This window comes from Aspergillus neoniger, assembly GCF_003184625.1.
Source record: "Aspergillus neoniger CBS 115656 unplaced genomic scaffold BO87scaffold_7, whole genome shotgun sequence".
In the NCBI taxonomy this organism is placed as follows: Eukaryota; Fungi; Ascomycota; class Eurotiomycetes; order Eurotiales; family Aspergillaceae; genus Aspergillus; species Aspergillus neoniger.
Genome location: NW_020291135.1, coordinates 123,187 through 138,604, shown reverse-complemented (window position 1 = coordinate 138,604; position 15,418 = coordinate 123,187). Strand labels below are relative to the sequence as shown.

Sequence of the window (15,418 nt, the reverse complement as noted above, 5' to 3'; positions counted from 1 at the left end):
TCACAAGCTGGGGTCCGTAAAAGGGAATGGCATTCCACGGGCCGCCCAAGGCATTGACAACAAACCATCCTGGAATGTATCTCGGTTGGTTCCCTGCCAATCATAGTTTCGATGAACTTGAGAAAAACATGCTCTGTCTTGCAGTCTAGGAGCGCCCACTTGAATATGACAATCTGGGGGCCTGGGTTGTTGGCCGGCTTCGTGAGAAGAGACTACTATCTGGAATGTCTGACCCCAGACAACGGATGACAAGAACTCGGTCCAAGCTTGTTTTCCAACACAACACAACAGGCTTACAGTTAGCCTGGAGAAGACATAAAAGCCGCGACATGAACGGCCATAAGCTGGCTTCGTGATAGCAGCTCGACTCCATTTCGACAACCGTTCGGCACCGGCAACTTGGGCATCATCGACTGGTCATCCGCCCTCCCCATCGTTGAGGTAGTAGATCGTTCCTTCAGCACACTCCTTTGAAAAGATTTCAGTCATTCCTTGATAAAGAGACCAACTCTCCATTCCCTCCTTACACCATGACGCTCCTTACAAATATTCTTGCCTTTTCGATGGGGCTGGCTTCTCTGGGAGGAGCATACGCCAAGCTCGACTTGTCTTCTTCTAACAATGTGGTTGTATACTGGGGTGAGTATCGCGACATATGTCAGAATTTGGCAGTAGTTGACATGCCTACGACCAGGCCAAAATTCCTATGCAGGAACCGGAAGCTTAGCCCAGCAAAACCTGGGTTATTACTGCGATGGTAAGTGTTTCGCATTCACGGTGGAAGAAGTTGCGCTAACTCGGACTCTAGACAGCAATATTGATGTAAGATCAAGCTTCGATTAGAAAAGTTCTCTAATGGATGCTAACCATTTTCAAGGTCATTGTCCTTGCGTTTGTGATGAACGTGAACGGACCTGGAGGAGCACCGGCATATGACTTTTCGCTCACTAGTAAGAACTGCACATTGTTCGAAGGCACCAACTTGCCGAACTGTCCCCAAATTGGGTATGCGCCATATTGCCGTGTTTGGAGGCAGCAGAGCTAATTCAATGATGCAGCGCCGATATCACCACGTGCCAGAAGAAGGGGAAGACCATTATCCTGTCAATTGGCGGTGCGACGTACAGTGAAGGTGGATTCCAGTCGCAATCTGCTGCCCAGTCCGGTGCCGACCTGATCTGGCAGACGTTCGGCCCCCAGCAGTCCAACTCGACGGCTCATCGGCCCTTTGGCAACGCATCGGTGGACGGATTTGATTTCGATTTCGAGGCCACTGTGAATAACATGGCACCATTCGCGAACCGACTCCGTCAACTTTCCGATGCCGAACCCTCAAAACAGTACTTCCTGACGGCAGCGCCGCAGTGCCCTTACCCGGATCTTGCAGACCAGCAGATCCTCAACGGACCAGTGTCGATTGATGCCGTCTGGGTCCAGTTCTACAACAACCCCTGCGGCTTGGGCTCTTTTGTTCAGGGCCAAAGCACGCAGTCGACCTTCAACTTTAATCAGTGGGACAACTGGGCCAAGAACGTGTCTCAGAACCCGAATGTGCGAGTGATGCTCGGCGTTCCGGCGAATACCGGGGCAGCCGGCTCGGGCTATGTGCCAGTCTCGCAGCTGCAGTCGATTATTCAGTATACCAAGACGTTCAAGAGCTTTGGCGGCGTGATGATGTGGGATGTCACGCAGGCGTACGCCAACTCGGGCTTTTTGAGTGGCGTCCGCAGTGCTCTGGGGCAAACTGCCTCGCGGGTGTTCGGAACTCCATACCGCTACCCCCTGCACTTGTGGGGTCCTGAGTCCAACACTAACTGGAAGAAATGATTGATTTTATGATGATACCCCTTGTAGGAGTGAGTGTGTGTATGTGAGTGTGTTTGAGAGAATTTAATATGAGGGAGGAGATGAAGTGGCGACAGGAAGCTGGTGGCGTGGATGTGTTGTTCCACAGGGTTGCTGGGATATCATCCTAGTGGAGCTGTATATACCCTTTCGGTACATCTATCTTATTCAAATCTAATGATTAATTAATATATTCTGCTGAGCTGGTTTGAGGTGGTTATGAGCTGCAGGCCGACTCTTGGCCCCGTGACTGTTGAGTGTCTGTCGTGGCATATTTTCTTCTCCCTTCCATCTTCCCTCCCCTTGCCCTCTCGTCCATCCACATTCTTCATCTTGTCTGCCACCACTCCTTTGACTTTATTTACCTCGTGCAGGGTCCAGCGCCATCACCAACACCAGCACCAGCACCAGCAAGCAATCTTCCTCACGCCCCGCCCATCTGGCCCCTCATCACCTTGCATGCACTATTGAATCCCAGCCCTGCCGATCGAATTCCGCTGTCTTGGCAGCATCCATCCGGGATTTGCAGCCACGCAGTCATCGACTCTTATTCGGCAGGTCAATCAGGGTCTTTCCAACCATATTCTCAATAATCTTCTCTTTACCTTGGCATGGCGGGTCACGAACTGGCCTGGCACGGAATCGATCGTGTCGATCGCCTTCAGCTGCTCCACCAGCTCGAGTCTTGGCTGCATCCCAGCTGAATCACCATCAATCCTGCTCCTCGGACGAACTTGGGACAATGTGCGTGCTGCACTGTTCTTCCTGCGAAACATGCTGTTGTGGAGGTATAAAGAGCAGCTTCATGGCTGCCACTGCTGCATCTTCTTCTCGGCAGACTGCAGCAGGCCTTCTCTCTTCTCCAGTGCGCGGGGAACGATCCGATCCGTAACCTAGTCTAACACCATGGCTCCCAAGTCCCTCTTCTATTCTCTCTTCTCCACCCTCAGCGTCGCTTTAGCGTCGTCCATTCCCCAGACAGACTACGATGTCATTGTCGTGGGAGGAGGTCCCGCAGGCCTCAGTGTCCTGAGCAGTCTCGGGCGCATGAGACGGAGGACTGTGATGTTTGACTCGGGAGAGTACCGCAATAGTGTTACGCGTGAGATGCACGATGTGCTTGGCTTTGATGGTAAGTTCTACCCGTCTACGTAAACTCTCTCAGTTCATATGAAGCAATACCTAATATCCACAGGCACCCCGCCTGCCCAATTCCGTGGCCTCGCCCGCCAGCAGATCTCCAAATACAACTCGACCAGCGTCATCGACATCAAGATCGACACCATCACCCCGATCGAGGACGCCGCAGCCAACAGCTCATACTTCCGCGCCGTCGACGCCAACGGCACTGAATACACCTCCCGCAAGGTAGTCCTGGGTACCGGACTGGTCGACGTGATCCCCGATGTTCCCGGTCTCCGCGAAGCCTGGGGCAAGGGCATCTGGTGGTGTCCCTGGTGCGACGGCTACGAGCACCGCGACGAGCCCCTAGGTATCCTAGGCAGTTTGACAGACGTGGTCGGCAGCGTCATGGAAACCCACACCCTGTACTCGGACATCATCGCCTTCACCAACGGCACCTACACACCCGCCAACGAAGTCGCCTTGGCAGCCAAGTACCCGAACTGGAAGGAGCAGCTCGAAGCCTGGAACATTGGTATTGACAACCGCTCCATTGCATCCATCGAGCGTCTCCAGGACGGCGACGACCACCGCGATGACACGGGCAGACAGTACGACATCTTCCGGGTCCATTTCACCGATGGTTCCAGCGTTGTACGCAACACCTTCATCACGAACTACCCCACCGCTCAGCGTTCCACTCTGCCCGAGGAGCTAAGCCTGGTCATGGTGGATAACAAGATCGACACGACAGACTACACGGGCATGCGCACCAGTCTGTCGGGCGTCTACGCCGTCGGTGACTGTAACAGTGATGGATCTACCAATGTTCCCCATGCTATGTTCAGCGGAAAGAGAGCCGGTGTCTACGTGCATGGTGAGTCTTTTGCCCAACCCTCCCGCTTTCATCACTTTTGTTTTTCTATCCCTTCCTACCATGAATCATTATATAAAAGCCAACTAACTAACAAACGCATAGTCGAAATGTCCCGCGAAGAGTCCAACGCCGCCATCTCCAAGCGCGACTTCGACAGACGCGCCCTGGAGAAGCAGACCGAGCGCATGGTCGGCAACGAGATGGAGGATCTCTGGAAGCGCGTGCTGGACAACCACCAGCGCCGCCGGTCCTGAATCATACATATAATCTACTAGTACTAATGTCCTGTTCATGATTGAACGACACAACTAACCACTACTATGATATATATATGTAACCAACTTTTAACGTCACCTCCATGATCGCATGTCGGAGCGGGAGTGACACATATTAATACTTTCACCAATAAGCAAAATACATACATAGTTACTTTCAGTACCGACTAGTAAAATAATATCCTCATTTATATAGTATCGAATAGTACCTAATTTATCTGATGAAGTCAAGTTTGTTGCATTCTTACTTAAGCATGGAGTTGCGTAGCTGGACCCCCCAAATCAATAAGTTCCTTTACCCGCTTCAGCTTCACCATCCGTCTGAAAGACAACAAAAAAAGATCAGATATGAACTCCAATTAAGTTGATTCATATATCTCGTTTCTTTGATTTTCTTAACAATTTAATGTCACATGTGGATTTAGTAGGTATTACGAAGTAGTAGTTGGTTGGTTGGGGATGATTGAACTAGTAACCATCGTTGGATGCCGCTATATATATACTTATATCTATCCACACTATAAGTGCTCGATACTACTGGGTTATAAGTAAGTAACTACTAAATAACTTTCTATGATTGAACTATTTACTACTCCTATATAGTAATCCGCCACGAATGCTATCGACACGGTACTACCTATCTACTATTCTTACTAAGTAGTAGTAGTCATTACAGGGGTGCCATGAAGTGACCTATTCTCAGAATGAAAACAGGACACTCTTAGTTCTCCCCCCATGCAAGTGGTACTTAATTAAGTACTAAAGCTACAATGTCCAATCAAACACACCAGGTATATATTAACTAGTTACTAACAACTACCTACCTAATTAACAAATTTATAAAGATATCACAGAAAAATAAAAATAAATAACTATTATTATCATTCAACATCCATCATCCCAACACCCTCCTCTTCCCCATTTGAGAACACACATTAGAGTGTCCTCACATCATATTTTCCCTCCAATAATAACCAGCATCGGGCCACTACTCCAGCATATCATTCCAGAATATACCCTTGAGCTCGAGGCGCAAGTCCCAGCTCTTACTCCACTTCTTCTTCCTCCTTGCTGGTGGCCAGGAAGAAGCGGCCCTTGGGCTTCCCAGGCTCCTCGTATTCGACTGTCAACCGAGCAAGGTGACCCAACAGGTTCTCGATCTTGAGGTCGCCCTTGTCGCGCTTGTGACGACCAAGTTCATCGAGCCATTTGAACTTGTTCAGCATGAAGTAGACCAACGCAATGACAATCTCCACACCCAGCGAGTAGCCCCAGATGCGGACGACCGTGACGATATCTGTCCAGCCGTTGGTGGTCTCGACGAAGGAGTCGCTGGGGTTCGTGGGCATGTCTTCGTTGGTGAACCAACCGAAGAGACAGAAGATCGTTGCCAGAACATCCACACCAAGAATGGCTGTGACAAGGTGGATTGATGGCCAAGTATCAGCACCTCGAGTGACGAAGATCAGCCAGTTTTCGGTCAGTGCGACTTCGAGGAACAGGACCTCCTGAATCGAACCCCAGTTTTGGATGATACCACCCGATGGGAGGAACATAGTACCGCGAACAACCCATGTGCCCAGTGCGAGCAGCAGACCCAACAACACTGAAATGAACCAGATCTTAGGGAGCTGCCATTCAACAGGACGCAACTCAAATGATGCATTATCGTACGCCACTGCGACCGTTGCCAGATCGGCGAAAAGAGCAAGGAAGACAATCAACTCGACACGGATACTCTCGTTGAGAATAATCATCGACGTCACCAGATAGATCTCCAAATGCAAGCAAAGAGCAATACGGTACTGGATATATGCCTTCATGCGGTGGAAGATCTGCCGAGCAACCTTGATCGAGTCAATGATGGTAGACAATCCAGGCTCCAAGAACACAATATCAGAAGATGACTGTGCTGCCTCTGTTGCTCCTTCAACAGCAATACCACAATCTGCTTTTTTCAATGATGGTGCATCATTAACACCATCACCTGTCATCGCGGTCAGATGGCCACGGTCTTGGAGCATCTGCACCACTTGATATTTATGTTCAGGGAACACTTCGGCAAATCCATCTGCCTTTTCAACCAGATCACCTGCCATGGCTCCACTTAGGCCACCGTGAATAAGCTTGTCAGAGTTATACACCTTAGTACCGAGGGCAAGCATCTTGCAAGTTTCTTTAGCGATCGCAATGGCATCACCCGTGAGCATCTTCACACTGATGCCTAGGTTTTGAGCTTCGTTGATCGTCTGAGCTGTATCCTCACGGGGCGGGTCAAACATAGGAAGCATTCCGAGCAAAGTCCAGTCTTCTCCTTCCTTTTGCACTGCGACACCCAAGGAGCGGAATCCTCTGTGCGCAAACTCCTGGGCCTTTGCTTTATAGTGATCGGAGGTGCTCTTGGAGCAGTTCGTCAGCTGAAGCACAGCCTTGGGAGCGCCTTTAGTGCAGGTGTATCTTGTTCCATCGCAGCTCGCAACCGTCACAATCCGCTTGGACACCGGATCGAAGGGAACAAACTTTTCGGTCTTCCAACCTCTGCGAAGTATCTCCCTCGCTCTTGGGTATTGCCGGAGAGTCAGGATCGTGACTTTATCGATAGGATCCAGTGATTCAATGTTGTGGGAAGAAGCTAGGACAGCCACGGCGAACATCCAGTCCACATCCACACCTTCAGCTACATACGGCTCGCGGATACTCAGCTTGTTCGCCGTCAACGTTCCTGTTTTATCCGAACACAAGATATCAACGCCCTGTCCGAGAGGTTAGCAGCGGTCCAATTTTCCCCTGATGTACGTTTCCAACATACCGCCAGTGATTCGATCGCAGTCAGCTTTTGCACAATTGCCTTCTTCTTGGCTAGATATGCTGCTCCGACAGCCATGGTAGTGGTGGTCACAACCGGCAAACCGACAGGAACACCAATGATCAACAAAGCAAGGGTGTAGTGGAGGAGCGTCTGCTGACCCGGCGAAGCAATGGGAATATGGCGGTAGAAACCACCAATCCAAGCAGCCAAGATCCAAGCCATAACGAGAACCAAAAGAGATGTGCCAATGTTGTCCATGACGATTTCGAAGTGACCAGCACCCTTGGCTGATTGCACCATGCTCGCAGTTTTACCCACGAACGAGTTCTTCGCGCCTGTCTGGACAACCGCGTAGGCCTTACCACGCTTGCAGCCGGTCGTATAGTAGATCAATCCACCCATATAGCGATCAACTGCAAGCGATTCACCGGTAATAGCGGAGTGGTCACACGCGAGGATGGGGTAGCCACGGCGTCTTTTGGGCTTGGACTCCTCTTCCTTTTCACCCTCCTTCTGACCTCCTTCAGGCTCATTGTCTTCGAGGTCAGATTCGGAGGTACTGCTAAGGTCGCCTTGCTCCTGCATCCTTTTGAACTCTTCCCAACCATTGGGGTCATTGACATCACAGATAATCTTGGAATCGGCTGGGACAACCGAGCCTTCTCCGATAATAATCTGCAATTATATTGTTAACTTTCAGGCTCTTATTCACGAAACTCACAAATGGGCTCAACAGGGTCTCCGCTACATACCACGTCGCCCGGAACAAGCTCCCGCGCTAAGATTTCCTGTTGCTGACCATCGCGGATCACGGTGGCTCTCATGGCAATGTCACCCTTAAGACTTGCAACGACGTCCGCAGCCTGCTTTTCTTGGTACCAACCCACGGCTGCGTTCAGACACAAGATACCGATGATGACACCAAAGTCAATCCAGTCGTCCAAACCTGCGGCCAAAAGAACAGCCAATTCCATTACTGTAGACTTGTTAGAATGAAAGGATCCCGATCAATGGCTGTACCTAGGAACTTGATGGCGTACCATAGAGAATGGGGCCTCGGAAATACGACAGAATCTTAGCGATTGGGTTCTCCTTCTCCGATACCAGCTCGTTCCACCCGGCACGTCGACGTCTGACTGGGACCTCGCTGCTAGGCAGACCTTGACGGATGTCCGTGACGAGCCATTCCTCGGGGAATTGACCAGGTTGCTGGTCGACATGCTTGACGAAGACCTTGCGCTTCTTCCAGGGTGCATACCACACCCTCTTCTCCTCCTCTTCGCCCTGCATCTCGTCACCCGGACGACCCTCACGGTAAGTTGAGGCATACTTGACCAATTTTCCATATTCGTCGAGGTTAGCGTAGTCTTCCTTGTAGGAAACCCGAGAGACACGTCTCGAGTCGCGTCGCTCCGAGGTCGAGGTGCGGATTTGCGTTTGCGTTGTCTGCGCGACACGTTCAACGTCGCCAGAGGCGCCGGCCTGCTCAGCCATGATCGATCCAATAGCTTGTCTAGGGCAGCAGAGGAAACCGTTGGCGTGCCCGAAGCGCTCTGCGGGCCTGCCCTTAGTTTACAGCGAAAGAGTGAGCGAAATCAACCTCACGCAGGAAAGAGAGAAAGGAAGCAATCCGGAGCAACAGGCGACAGCAACTCTACGAGGTAGAAAAGAAAAGTCGGCCTCCCCGCCAGGTTTGGGGAAGAAGAGACAAAGGAAAACGAGGAAAGCTTCTTTTTCTTTCTTGGTCCCAAGCAGCAAGGATGCATGGACACTTTCACAGCCGATTGGAGCTCTGACGAATAGTGTTGACGGAGACAATCATGCTGACGTAGGAGAGTCCAGGAAGTTCCGGCAGTCTACGGAGGTTGATCACTCACCAGGTCGACCGGTCGGGCGTTTGTGTCAGTAACCCTGAGCAATTGAGCTTAAAGTGAACCGACTACCGGAGCCAGTCACGAACGCGACAGGATGATAGACCACAGGCCAAGGGGGAATGACTCGTTGATTCGACGAGTGTCTTGACGTATGAGACATGGTGAGATTTCCGAACGAACCGTAGGGCATGGACGGGCCGAGTCTGGGAGCACACCAATAATCCATTGTGCCTTGGCGAGCGTTGGATTCTGAGAGGGTCAGCAGAGGAATTGACTCGTGACGCGATGATGTGTACCAGGGTCCTGGGCGTGGACTGGGTAACGGCACGGCAGTAGAGAACCAGGGAAAGGCTTGGGAAGGGACAGCAACACAACAGGGATGACAGCTGCCAACGGGTGGAAGGGGGGGCAGAGGAGAGTTGTTCGTTGTAAGCTCAAGCTTTTTTGAATGATCAGACATTAATACATCAAATAGACATGAGATTGAAGTGCCAACTGATGCAAGGTGAAATCGCGGGTGGTGAGTGAGAGAGTATCTAGATTAGAGGATGTAGATAGAGATCAGAACTATACTAGCTTACTAGTCAGAAAAGAGGAGACAGTCGATCGATCCGCACCAAGTGGGACTAGCGCCCAGACCCTGACTGTATTAGGACTAGCGCAGTGCAACGTGACGGACCCATCTCGACGTAATATTACTGCTTCTATTACTCTCCATTACTCACTTACTCACTACCATGCCTTCTAATCCCCCAGCTCGACTCTTCAACTCCTGTTCCTTCTCCACTCCAGACCCTACCACGGAGCACTCGGATCACACAGGAAGGATCGAGAAACAGAAAAAAAAAATATGCCGAAGGAAAGCCAGCTCAAACCCGGCGGACGAACGATGGACGTACCAGACGAGTGACGGGATCTGAACAAAGCAGTCCTGAGCAGGTGTCATCTTCCCCAGCCCTCCGTCCTCCTTCAATGCCGTCACCACCTTCACAAGGTTCAAGGGATGTTGCTCCGTATCCCTTGGCTGCTTCCTTCCACACACCTCCAAGTCTACGGCGATTGAGGGATTTTCTCCCCGAGTCCGACGGTCCTTATAAAAAGAACTTTCGTTTTTACTTTCCTCCAGATGTCACGAGCTACGACACCCCTCGCACTTTTGACCGGATCTGAATTTGAACCCAGCCCTACCTAGGTAAGGGGCCTCTGCGTAAGTGGCTGCACATTGCCGTAGGGTTAGCGGTCGCATAACTAGTATGGCGTAGGGCATGGGAAGTTTACTTGACACACAGCGTAGATGCCAAATATTCCATCTAGAATCGCGTGTAGTCACCTGGCATACTGTGCTTACTATGTGTCCCATATCGAGATCAGTAGGTGTGAATATCCCGAGTGGATGCTACGCTTATTATCTAATCACACATTTTTTGGAGATTTACATCTAATATGTGACGGAAGTCTTTTCCTGAAAGGTCTCCGAGGTGGAAACCAGAAATCTTGCATTTCGTCTACATCACATAGTCTGCGTATCTTCATAACATGTAGACTCATATCTACTCAGTGCGCATCTATTTGCCAGTCTTACCGGTGGGGATGTTGAACAGCACAGCCGGCTTGCCAGGAGCGTAGGGGCGGTCGCAGCGGAAGTAGCCCTTGCGCTCGAACTGGATGATATCGCCCTCGCGCAGCTCGGCAACGTTACAGTCAGCCACGGCGTCCTCACGGAACTCGGTGTTCTTGTTCAGCACGTCCTCCAGAGCATCGTCCTCCTGGAGGGAGTCCTTGTTGAGGAGGTAGTCGAAGTCGACCAGCTCCACGGGGACCAGTTCCTGGTCAGCAGACAGCCAGGTGACCTTCTTCTCGGTCTTCTTGAAGTCGCCCTCCAGGTGCAGGTCAAGCTCCAGGGACTGCACAACACCCGCGGCGTCCTTCTCGATCTTGCGGACAATGGCATTACCCCAGGCCATGAGGGTGATCTCCTCGTCCTGCTTGAAGGTCTTGGCATCCTCCTGGTCGAAGAGAACCGAACCGCTGAAGGTGACCTTCTTCTGGCCAACCTCGGGGTTCTTGTTGTGCTTAGGCTTGTCCTCGGTGTAAGCAGCAGGGGCGCCCTTGATGACGGCCTTAACAAGGTCCTTCTTCATGAGGGCAGTGTGGCGCGGCGCAACGGGGTCAATGTACTTCTTGTTGGTCGCCCAGATGAGGGTCCAGTCCAAATTGGTAATATTCTTGCTGGGTCCCTGCTTGAGGATGAACTCGCGGAGAGCCGGCACAGTCATACCCCTTCTGCGAATACCTCTGATGGTCGGGAAGCGAGGGTCATCCCAGCCCCAGACAACGCCCTGGTCGACCAGCTTAGTGAGCTTACGCTTCGAGAGCAGAGTACGAATGAAGTTCATGCGCGCAAAGTCCCAGATCTGCACGTGGCGGAGTCCGAGAGTGTCCAAGAACCACTGGTACTGAGGGTTCCGGTCACGGTACTCAATGGTTCTGAGAGCGTGGGTAACGCCCTCAATCGAGTCCAAGATGGGGCAGCACAGGTCGTAGGTGGGGTAGATCTTCCACTTGGTGCCAGTGCGGTGGTGAGGAGAGGGGTTGCAGCGGTAGATGACGGGGTCACGCATGGCCTTGTTGGGGTTGTCCACAGACATCTTGGCGCGGATGCACCATCTGAGACCCTCAGGAGTACCCTGCTTCATCTCCTCGAAACGAGCCAGGTTCTCCTCGACGGAAGCATCACGGCGCTTGCTGGGCTCACCGTTCATTCTCTGGGAGGCCATGGTCTCCTTGTCGGTGTCATCAGCGTAGGCGTTGCCCTCGCGGATGATCTTCAGACCGTACTCGTAGATCTGGTCGAAGTAGTCACTGGAGTAGCTCATCCTGTCGGGCTTGATGCCCATCAGGGCCAAATCCTCCATAATAGCATCCTGGAACTCCTGCTTCTCGTTCGAGGGGTTGGTGTCGTCGAAGCGCACCAACAGGGTGCCGTTGTATTTCTCGTGCGCAAAGTAGTCGTTGAGCAGAGCAGCCTTGGCGTGTCCAATGTGCAGGTATCCAGAGGGCTCAGGAGGGAAACGGGTAACAACACCCTTGTCAGTGTTCTGAAGAGCAATGTCGTAGCTGGCACCCTCCTTGGCCTTGGCCGCCTTCTTCTCCTTGGCGGAAGCATTGAGGCTCTCCAAAGCAGCGCTAGCCCAAGGGCAGAGCTCATCCAGGAAGTTGAACCAACGAGTCAGGTTGACAAGGGCCCCCTTGCGGATAGCGGAGATGGCAACGCGGTTGCCACGAAGGGCACCCCACAGTGCAATATCGGGGGTGGACAGCGAGTAACCGACGATGAAAGAACGAAGGAGAAGGTGGGTGTTCAGGCGCTGAAGCAGAGGGTCGAGAGCCTTGAAGTCAAGGGTGGTGAAGGTCTCGAGCTGAGAAAGCCATTCGTTCTCCTGGAAAAGCCCCCATCAGCATAGAGTCGCAATGAAGGCGAAGCGGGGATCACTTACAGACTTCTCATCCTTTCCGTTAAGGAATGGGAAGCTGGCACGCAGCTCCTTGATGGCATTGTCAGTTCCATAGACGGGAGCACCGCTGGCACCCGTGAACTGAACGATAGCCTTCTCTCCCTCGGCGAGAACAGCCGCATCCTCGAAGTTGATGGCGATGACGGGAGTAGGGCGAGCCTCGTTGATGGAGGTAGCAACCAGGAGGACTGGAAGCAAAGAGGCCTGGTTGGCCTTAGTGGCCAGGCTAAGCTTGAACTGCGACATCGTTCCAAAGACCCAAAACCCCAGGAAATTGGATCAATTGCCCCCAGGAAAAGATGGTATAGAAAGGTGGGATGGAGATAATTTACTGCCGGGAGGGGCAGTTTTGACTCAATGGGCTCCGCCGGCGGTTAGTTTCTCCGCGGGCGATGGTCGGCCGGAGCCTCTAGATTTCGGACCAGAAAACATTCCCGGCGCTGTCAAGCTCATTCGGAGTTCATCGCCATGGCTTTCTCCTACAGCTCCCTCATGCCCTCCGCGGCACGGGGAATCTTGTCGTCATGTCGTCCTGCTCTTCGCCCGAGCCCAATTGCGCCTATTTTGCCCAGCTTGCAGCAGGTGCGCACCGCTGCCCAGGCGCGCAAGGTGAAGGGAGGAGACAAGACCTCCAAGAGAAAGAAGGGTCCGAGAGAGTTCAAGCAGAAGGATCTCAAGGATATGCAACAATTTGCGCTATGCGATGCCATGAGGTTTGTATTATTGTCGTCGTGGTTCAATCGACCTTTTCACTGATTGCGTTGATCTTCACCGCAGATATCTCCGTGCATTCGAAGTTGGCCGCGAGCCAACCAATTCCAAATACGAGGTCCACGTCCGCCTGAAGACGAGGAGGGACGGTCCTGTCATTCGCAACATGCTCCGATTCCCCCATTCCGTCCAGACCGAGTCCCGAATTTGCGTCGTGTGCCCTCCCGGAACCCGCCATGAGAAGGAAGCTCGTGCGGCTGGAGCAGTCCTGGTGGGTGAGCAGGAGGTCTTTGATGCCGTGAAGGCCGGCAAGATCGAGTTCGACCGCTGCCTCTGCCACCCGGATAGTTTGGATGCACTGAACAAGGCTGGCCTGGGTCGGATCCTCGGCCCCAGGGGCCTGATGCCCAGCGTCAAGACGGGTACTGTGGTCGAAGATATTGCCGTGCGTGTGGAGATGCTGCGTGGTGGTACCATTTATCGCGAGCGTGACGCTGTCATTCGTGTCCCCGTTGGACAGCTCGGTTTCACCCCCGAGCAATTGCGTGACAACCTGCGCGCAACGATCGACCAGATCAAGAAGGATGCGGCCGGTCTTAACGACCGCATAACCAAGGAGGTGTACGAGGTGGTAAGTCGCCGAATTGCGTTGCGCTTGCAACCGGCATCGTTGTCTAACGTTCCTTAGGTCCTGAGCTCGACCAACGGTCCCGGCTTCAGTCTGAACGGAGAATTCAGGTCGGAGACCTCTCCCGAATCTGCCGCTTTGCAGGGCGTGTAAAATAGTCTCTAGCGTCTTCAAGTTCATGGGTGTACAGAATATGTTTCATTAGGAAGGTTACGGTGTATAATGGTATTTTTTCAAATCTCACTCGGAACCAGCAAAAGTAAATCTCCCAACGCCGGCGCTATGCAAAATGGCACTGCCTAGCTCTAGAAGTCCTCTAGGACTTCAGATTCTTGAGTGCCGATACGGCAGTAGTGTCCTCTCCCATGAGCTTGTAGAGACGCAATACGGCCAGCGTTTTCGTATCCCGCTTGTCGCCCGCCTGCTTCGCCTGCTCCAAAGCCGTCTTCAGATCCAAGAGCACCGCAGATCGTATTTTCGACATCCTTGGTTGTTGACTCTGTAGGAATGGATGGTTGTCACCTATCCGAGACGACAGCTTTATCAAGTAGACATATTTCTGGATATGACGCTCGAGGGTCTTGAGGGAAACGAGCGACGCAGTAGTTGCGCCGTTGGGCAGTTCATCCTCGTCACTATCGTCGCTGTCGCTCTCAATAAAATCAGAATCCGAATCGGACTCGCCCGGAGTACCGTCCTGAGGAGCCCGGGGAGTGTCTCCGATCATCAATCTCCTTTCCAGCTCCTCGACTCGATCCGCATAGTCCAGCAAGGCCTGTCCAACATTGGCTTGAGTCTTCAGACGCTTCTTCTCCTTCAGTAGCTCTACCATCTCCTCTTGTCTGGCTTCCACCTTATCCCGTATGGACTGAACATCACGCTGGAATGCCAACAAGCCGACCCGTACCTGCTCGACTTTCTCCTCCCCACCGTTTAGTGCGCTCCCTAGGGATAGAAAGTCCTGGTAGTTTTCATTGACCAAGTCTAGGAGTTCTCGACTGAGTAATTGATCCAGATCCCGTAATTCCTGTCGCAAGTCCTCGAGGCTCTGGTGTCGATTGGTGAGGGAGGATAGATACGCCGCGGGGTCGAAGTCGGGGGAGAGGAAGGAAGCACGAGACAAAGGCTCGGGGAAGGGCAGTCCGGAGGTATCATCGTCGAATTCGGACGCAGACTCATCGGAGTCGCCAAACTAAGCGCATAACTATCAGTTTCACTGAAGTATGGCGGGAGAACGAATGGGTGGGTGAAGAAGGAAGAAGGGTTCGGCCGGACAGGGAATAGCATACGCGAAACCTATTCATCTTGAAGGGGGGACTTTCAAAGTATCAACCGCACCATATGCAGCTTCCGACGAACCCTAAGAGACAAGCGTCGAGGTGGTCACCACTGCGCGAAGGACACTACCAACGGGTTGGAGATGGATGAAAGACGACAACGATGATGATGATGATGATTGTTGGAGCTTAGTGTTTCCCCTTTCGGGTATCGAGTCCCCAGTTTCCGCCCGCTTCAACTTGAGACCAGCCACTTTTCTGAATAGTTTCTGGATTTCTTCGCTGCATCATCGCCTCTTGAATCCCGGCCCGATCCACAGTCATCTGCCTCCCCGATCATGCCAGCTCGTTGGCCTGCTGAGTCCATGCATCTGTGTCCCGTGGAGCGACGCGTTGGAGCGTGATACGTGTCCTGCGTTGTCTGCCCGTCCACCGCCGCCGCCAGCCGCTACTGAGAACTCGTTGTCTGACAGGCGCTTGATCGC

At 52.4% G+C, this 15,418-nt stretch overlaps 6 protein-coding genes across 6 annotated transcripts; 3 read left to right on the top strand and 3 right to left on the bottom strand.

Annotated features, from left to right (window-relative positions):
* Positions 1-530: 530 nt before the first annotated feature.
* On the top strand, positions 531-1,951 carry BO87DRAFT_353130 (glycoside hydrolase family 18 protein; the record flags this gene model as incomplete). Its single annotated transcript, XM_025621224.1, has 5 exons — positions 531-639; positions 695-757; positions 809-822; positions 878-1,005; positions 1,059-1,951. 5 exons carry the CDS (start codon positions 531-533, stop codon positions 1,825-1,827), a joined length of 1,083 nt encoding a protein of 360 aa, XP_025482429.1. The 3' UTR covers positions 1,828-1,951.
* An 800-nt stretch (positions 1,952-2,751) lies between these two features.
* Positions 2,752-4,098, top strand: BO87DRAFT_394610 (NAD(P)/FAD-dependent oxidoreductase; the record flags this gene model as incomplete). Its single annotated transcript, XM_025625130.1, has 3 exons — positions 2,752-2,977; positions 3,041-3,844; positions 3,947-4,098. 3 exons carry the CDS (start codon positions 2,752-2,754, stop codon positions 4,096-4,098), a joined length of 1,182 nt encoding a protein of 393 aa, XP_025482428.1.
* Positions 4,099-4,949: 851 nt separating this feature from the next.
* BO87DRAFT_404652 (putative plasma membrane H(+)ATPase) lies at positions 4,950-8,460 on the bottom strand. Its single transcript, XM_025625879.1, has 4 exons — positions 7,969-8,460; positions 7,681-7,904; positions 6,929-7,603; positions 4,950-6,872 (listed from the first exon to the last, which is right to left on the bottom strand). The coding sequence occupies exons 1-4, from the start codon at positions 8,420-8,422 to the stop codon at positions 5,166-5,168; spliced, it is 3,060 nt and encodes a 1,019-aa protein (XP_025482427.1). The 5' UTR covers positions 8,423-8,460; the 3' UTR covers positions 4,950-5,165.
* Positions 8,461-10,280: 1,820 nt separating this feature from the next.
* Positions 10,281-12,618, bottom strand: BO87DRAFT_353120 (glutamate--tRNA ligase GUS1). The gene is made up of 2 exons (XM_025621223.1): positions 12,300-12,618; positions 10,281-12,242 (listed from the first exon to the last, which is right to left on the bottom strand). The coding sequence occupies exons 1-2, from the start codon at positions 12,561-12,563 to the stop codon at positions 10,368-10,370; spliced, it is 2,139 nt and encodes a 712-aa protein (XP_025482426.1). The 5' UTR covers positions 12,564-12,618; the 3' UTR covers positions 10,281-10,367.
* A 146-nt stretch (positions 12,619-12,764) lies between these two features.
* BO87DRAFT_373980 (mitochondrial 54S ribosomal protein uL1m) lies at positions 12,765-13,896 on the top strand. The gene is made up of 3 exons (XM_025622687.1): positions 12,765-13,030; positions 13,095-13,659; positions 13,717-13,896. Exons 1-3 carry the CDS (start codon positions 12,786-12,788, stop codon positions 13,807-13,809), a joined length of 903 nt encoding a protein of 300 aa, XP_025482425.1. The 5' UTR covers positions 12,765-12,785; the 3' UTR covers positions 13,810-13,896.
* Positions 13,817-15,183, bottom strand: BO87DRAFT_373979 (COG2 family protein). The gene is made up of 2 exons (XM_025622686.1): positions 14,946-15,183; positions 13,817-14,848 (listed from the first exon to the last, which is right to left on the bottom strand). Exons 1-2 carry the CDS (start codon positions 14,958-14,960, stop codon positions 13,973-13,975), a joined length of 891 nt encoding a protein of 296 aa, XP_025482424.1. The 5' UTR covers positions 14,961-15,183; the 3' UTR covers positions 13,817-13,972.
* Between the last annotated feature and the right edge of the window lie 235 nt (positions 15,184-15,418).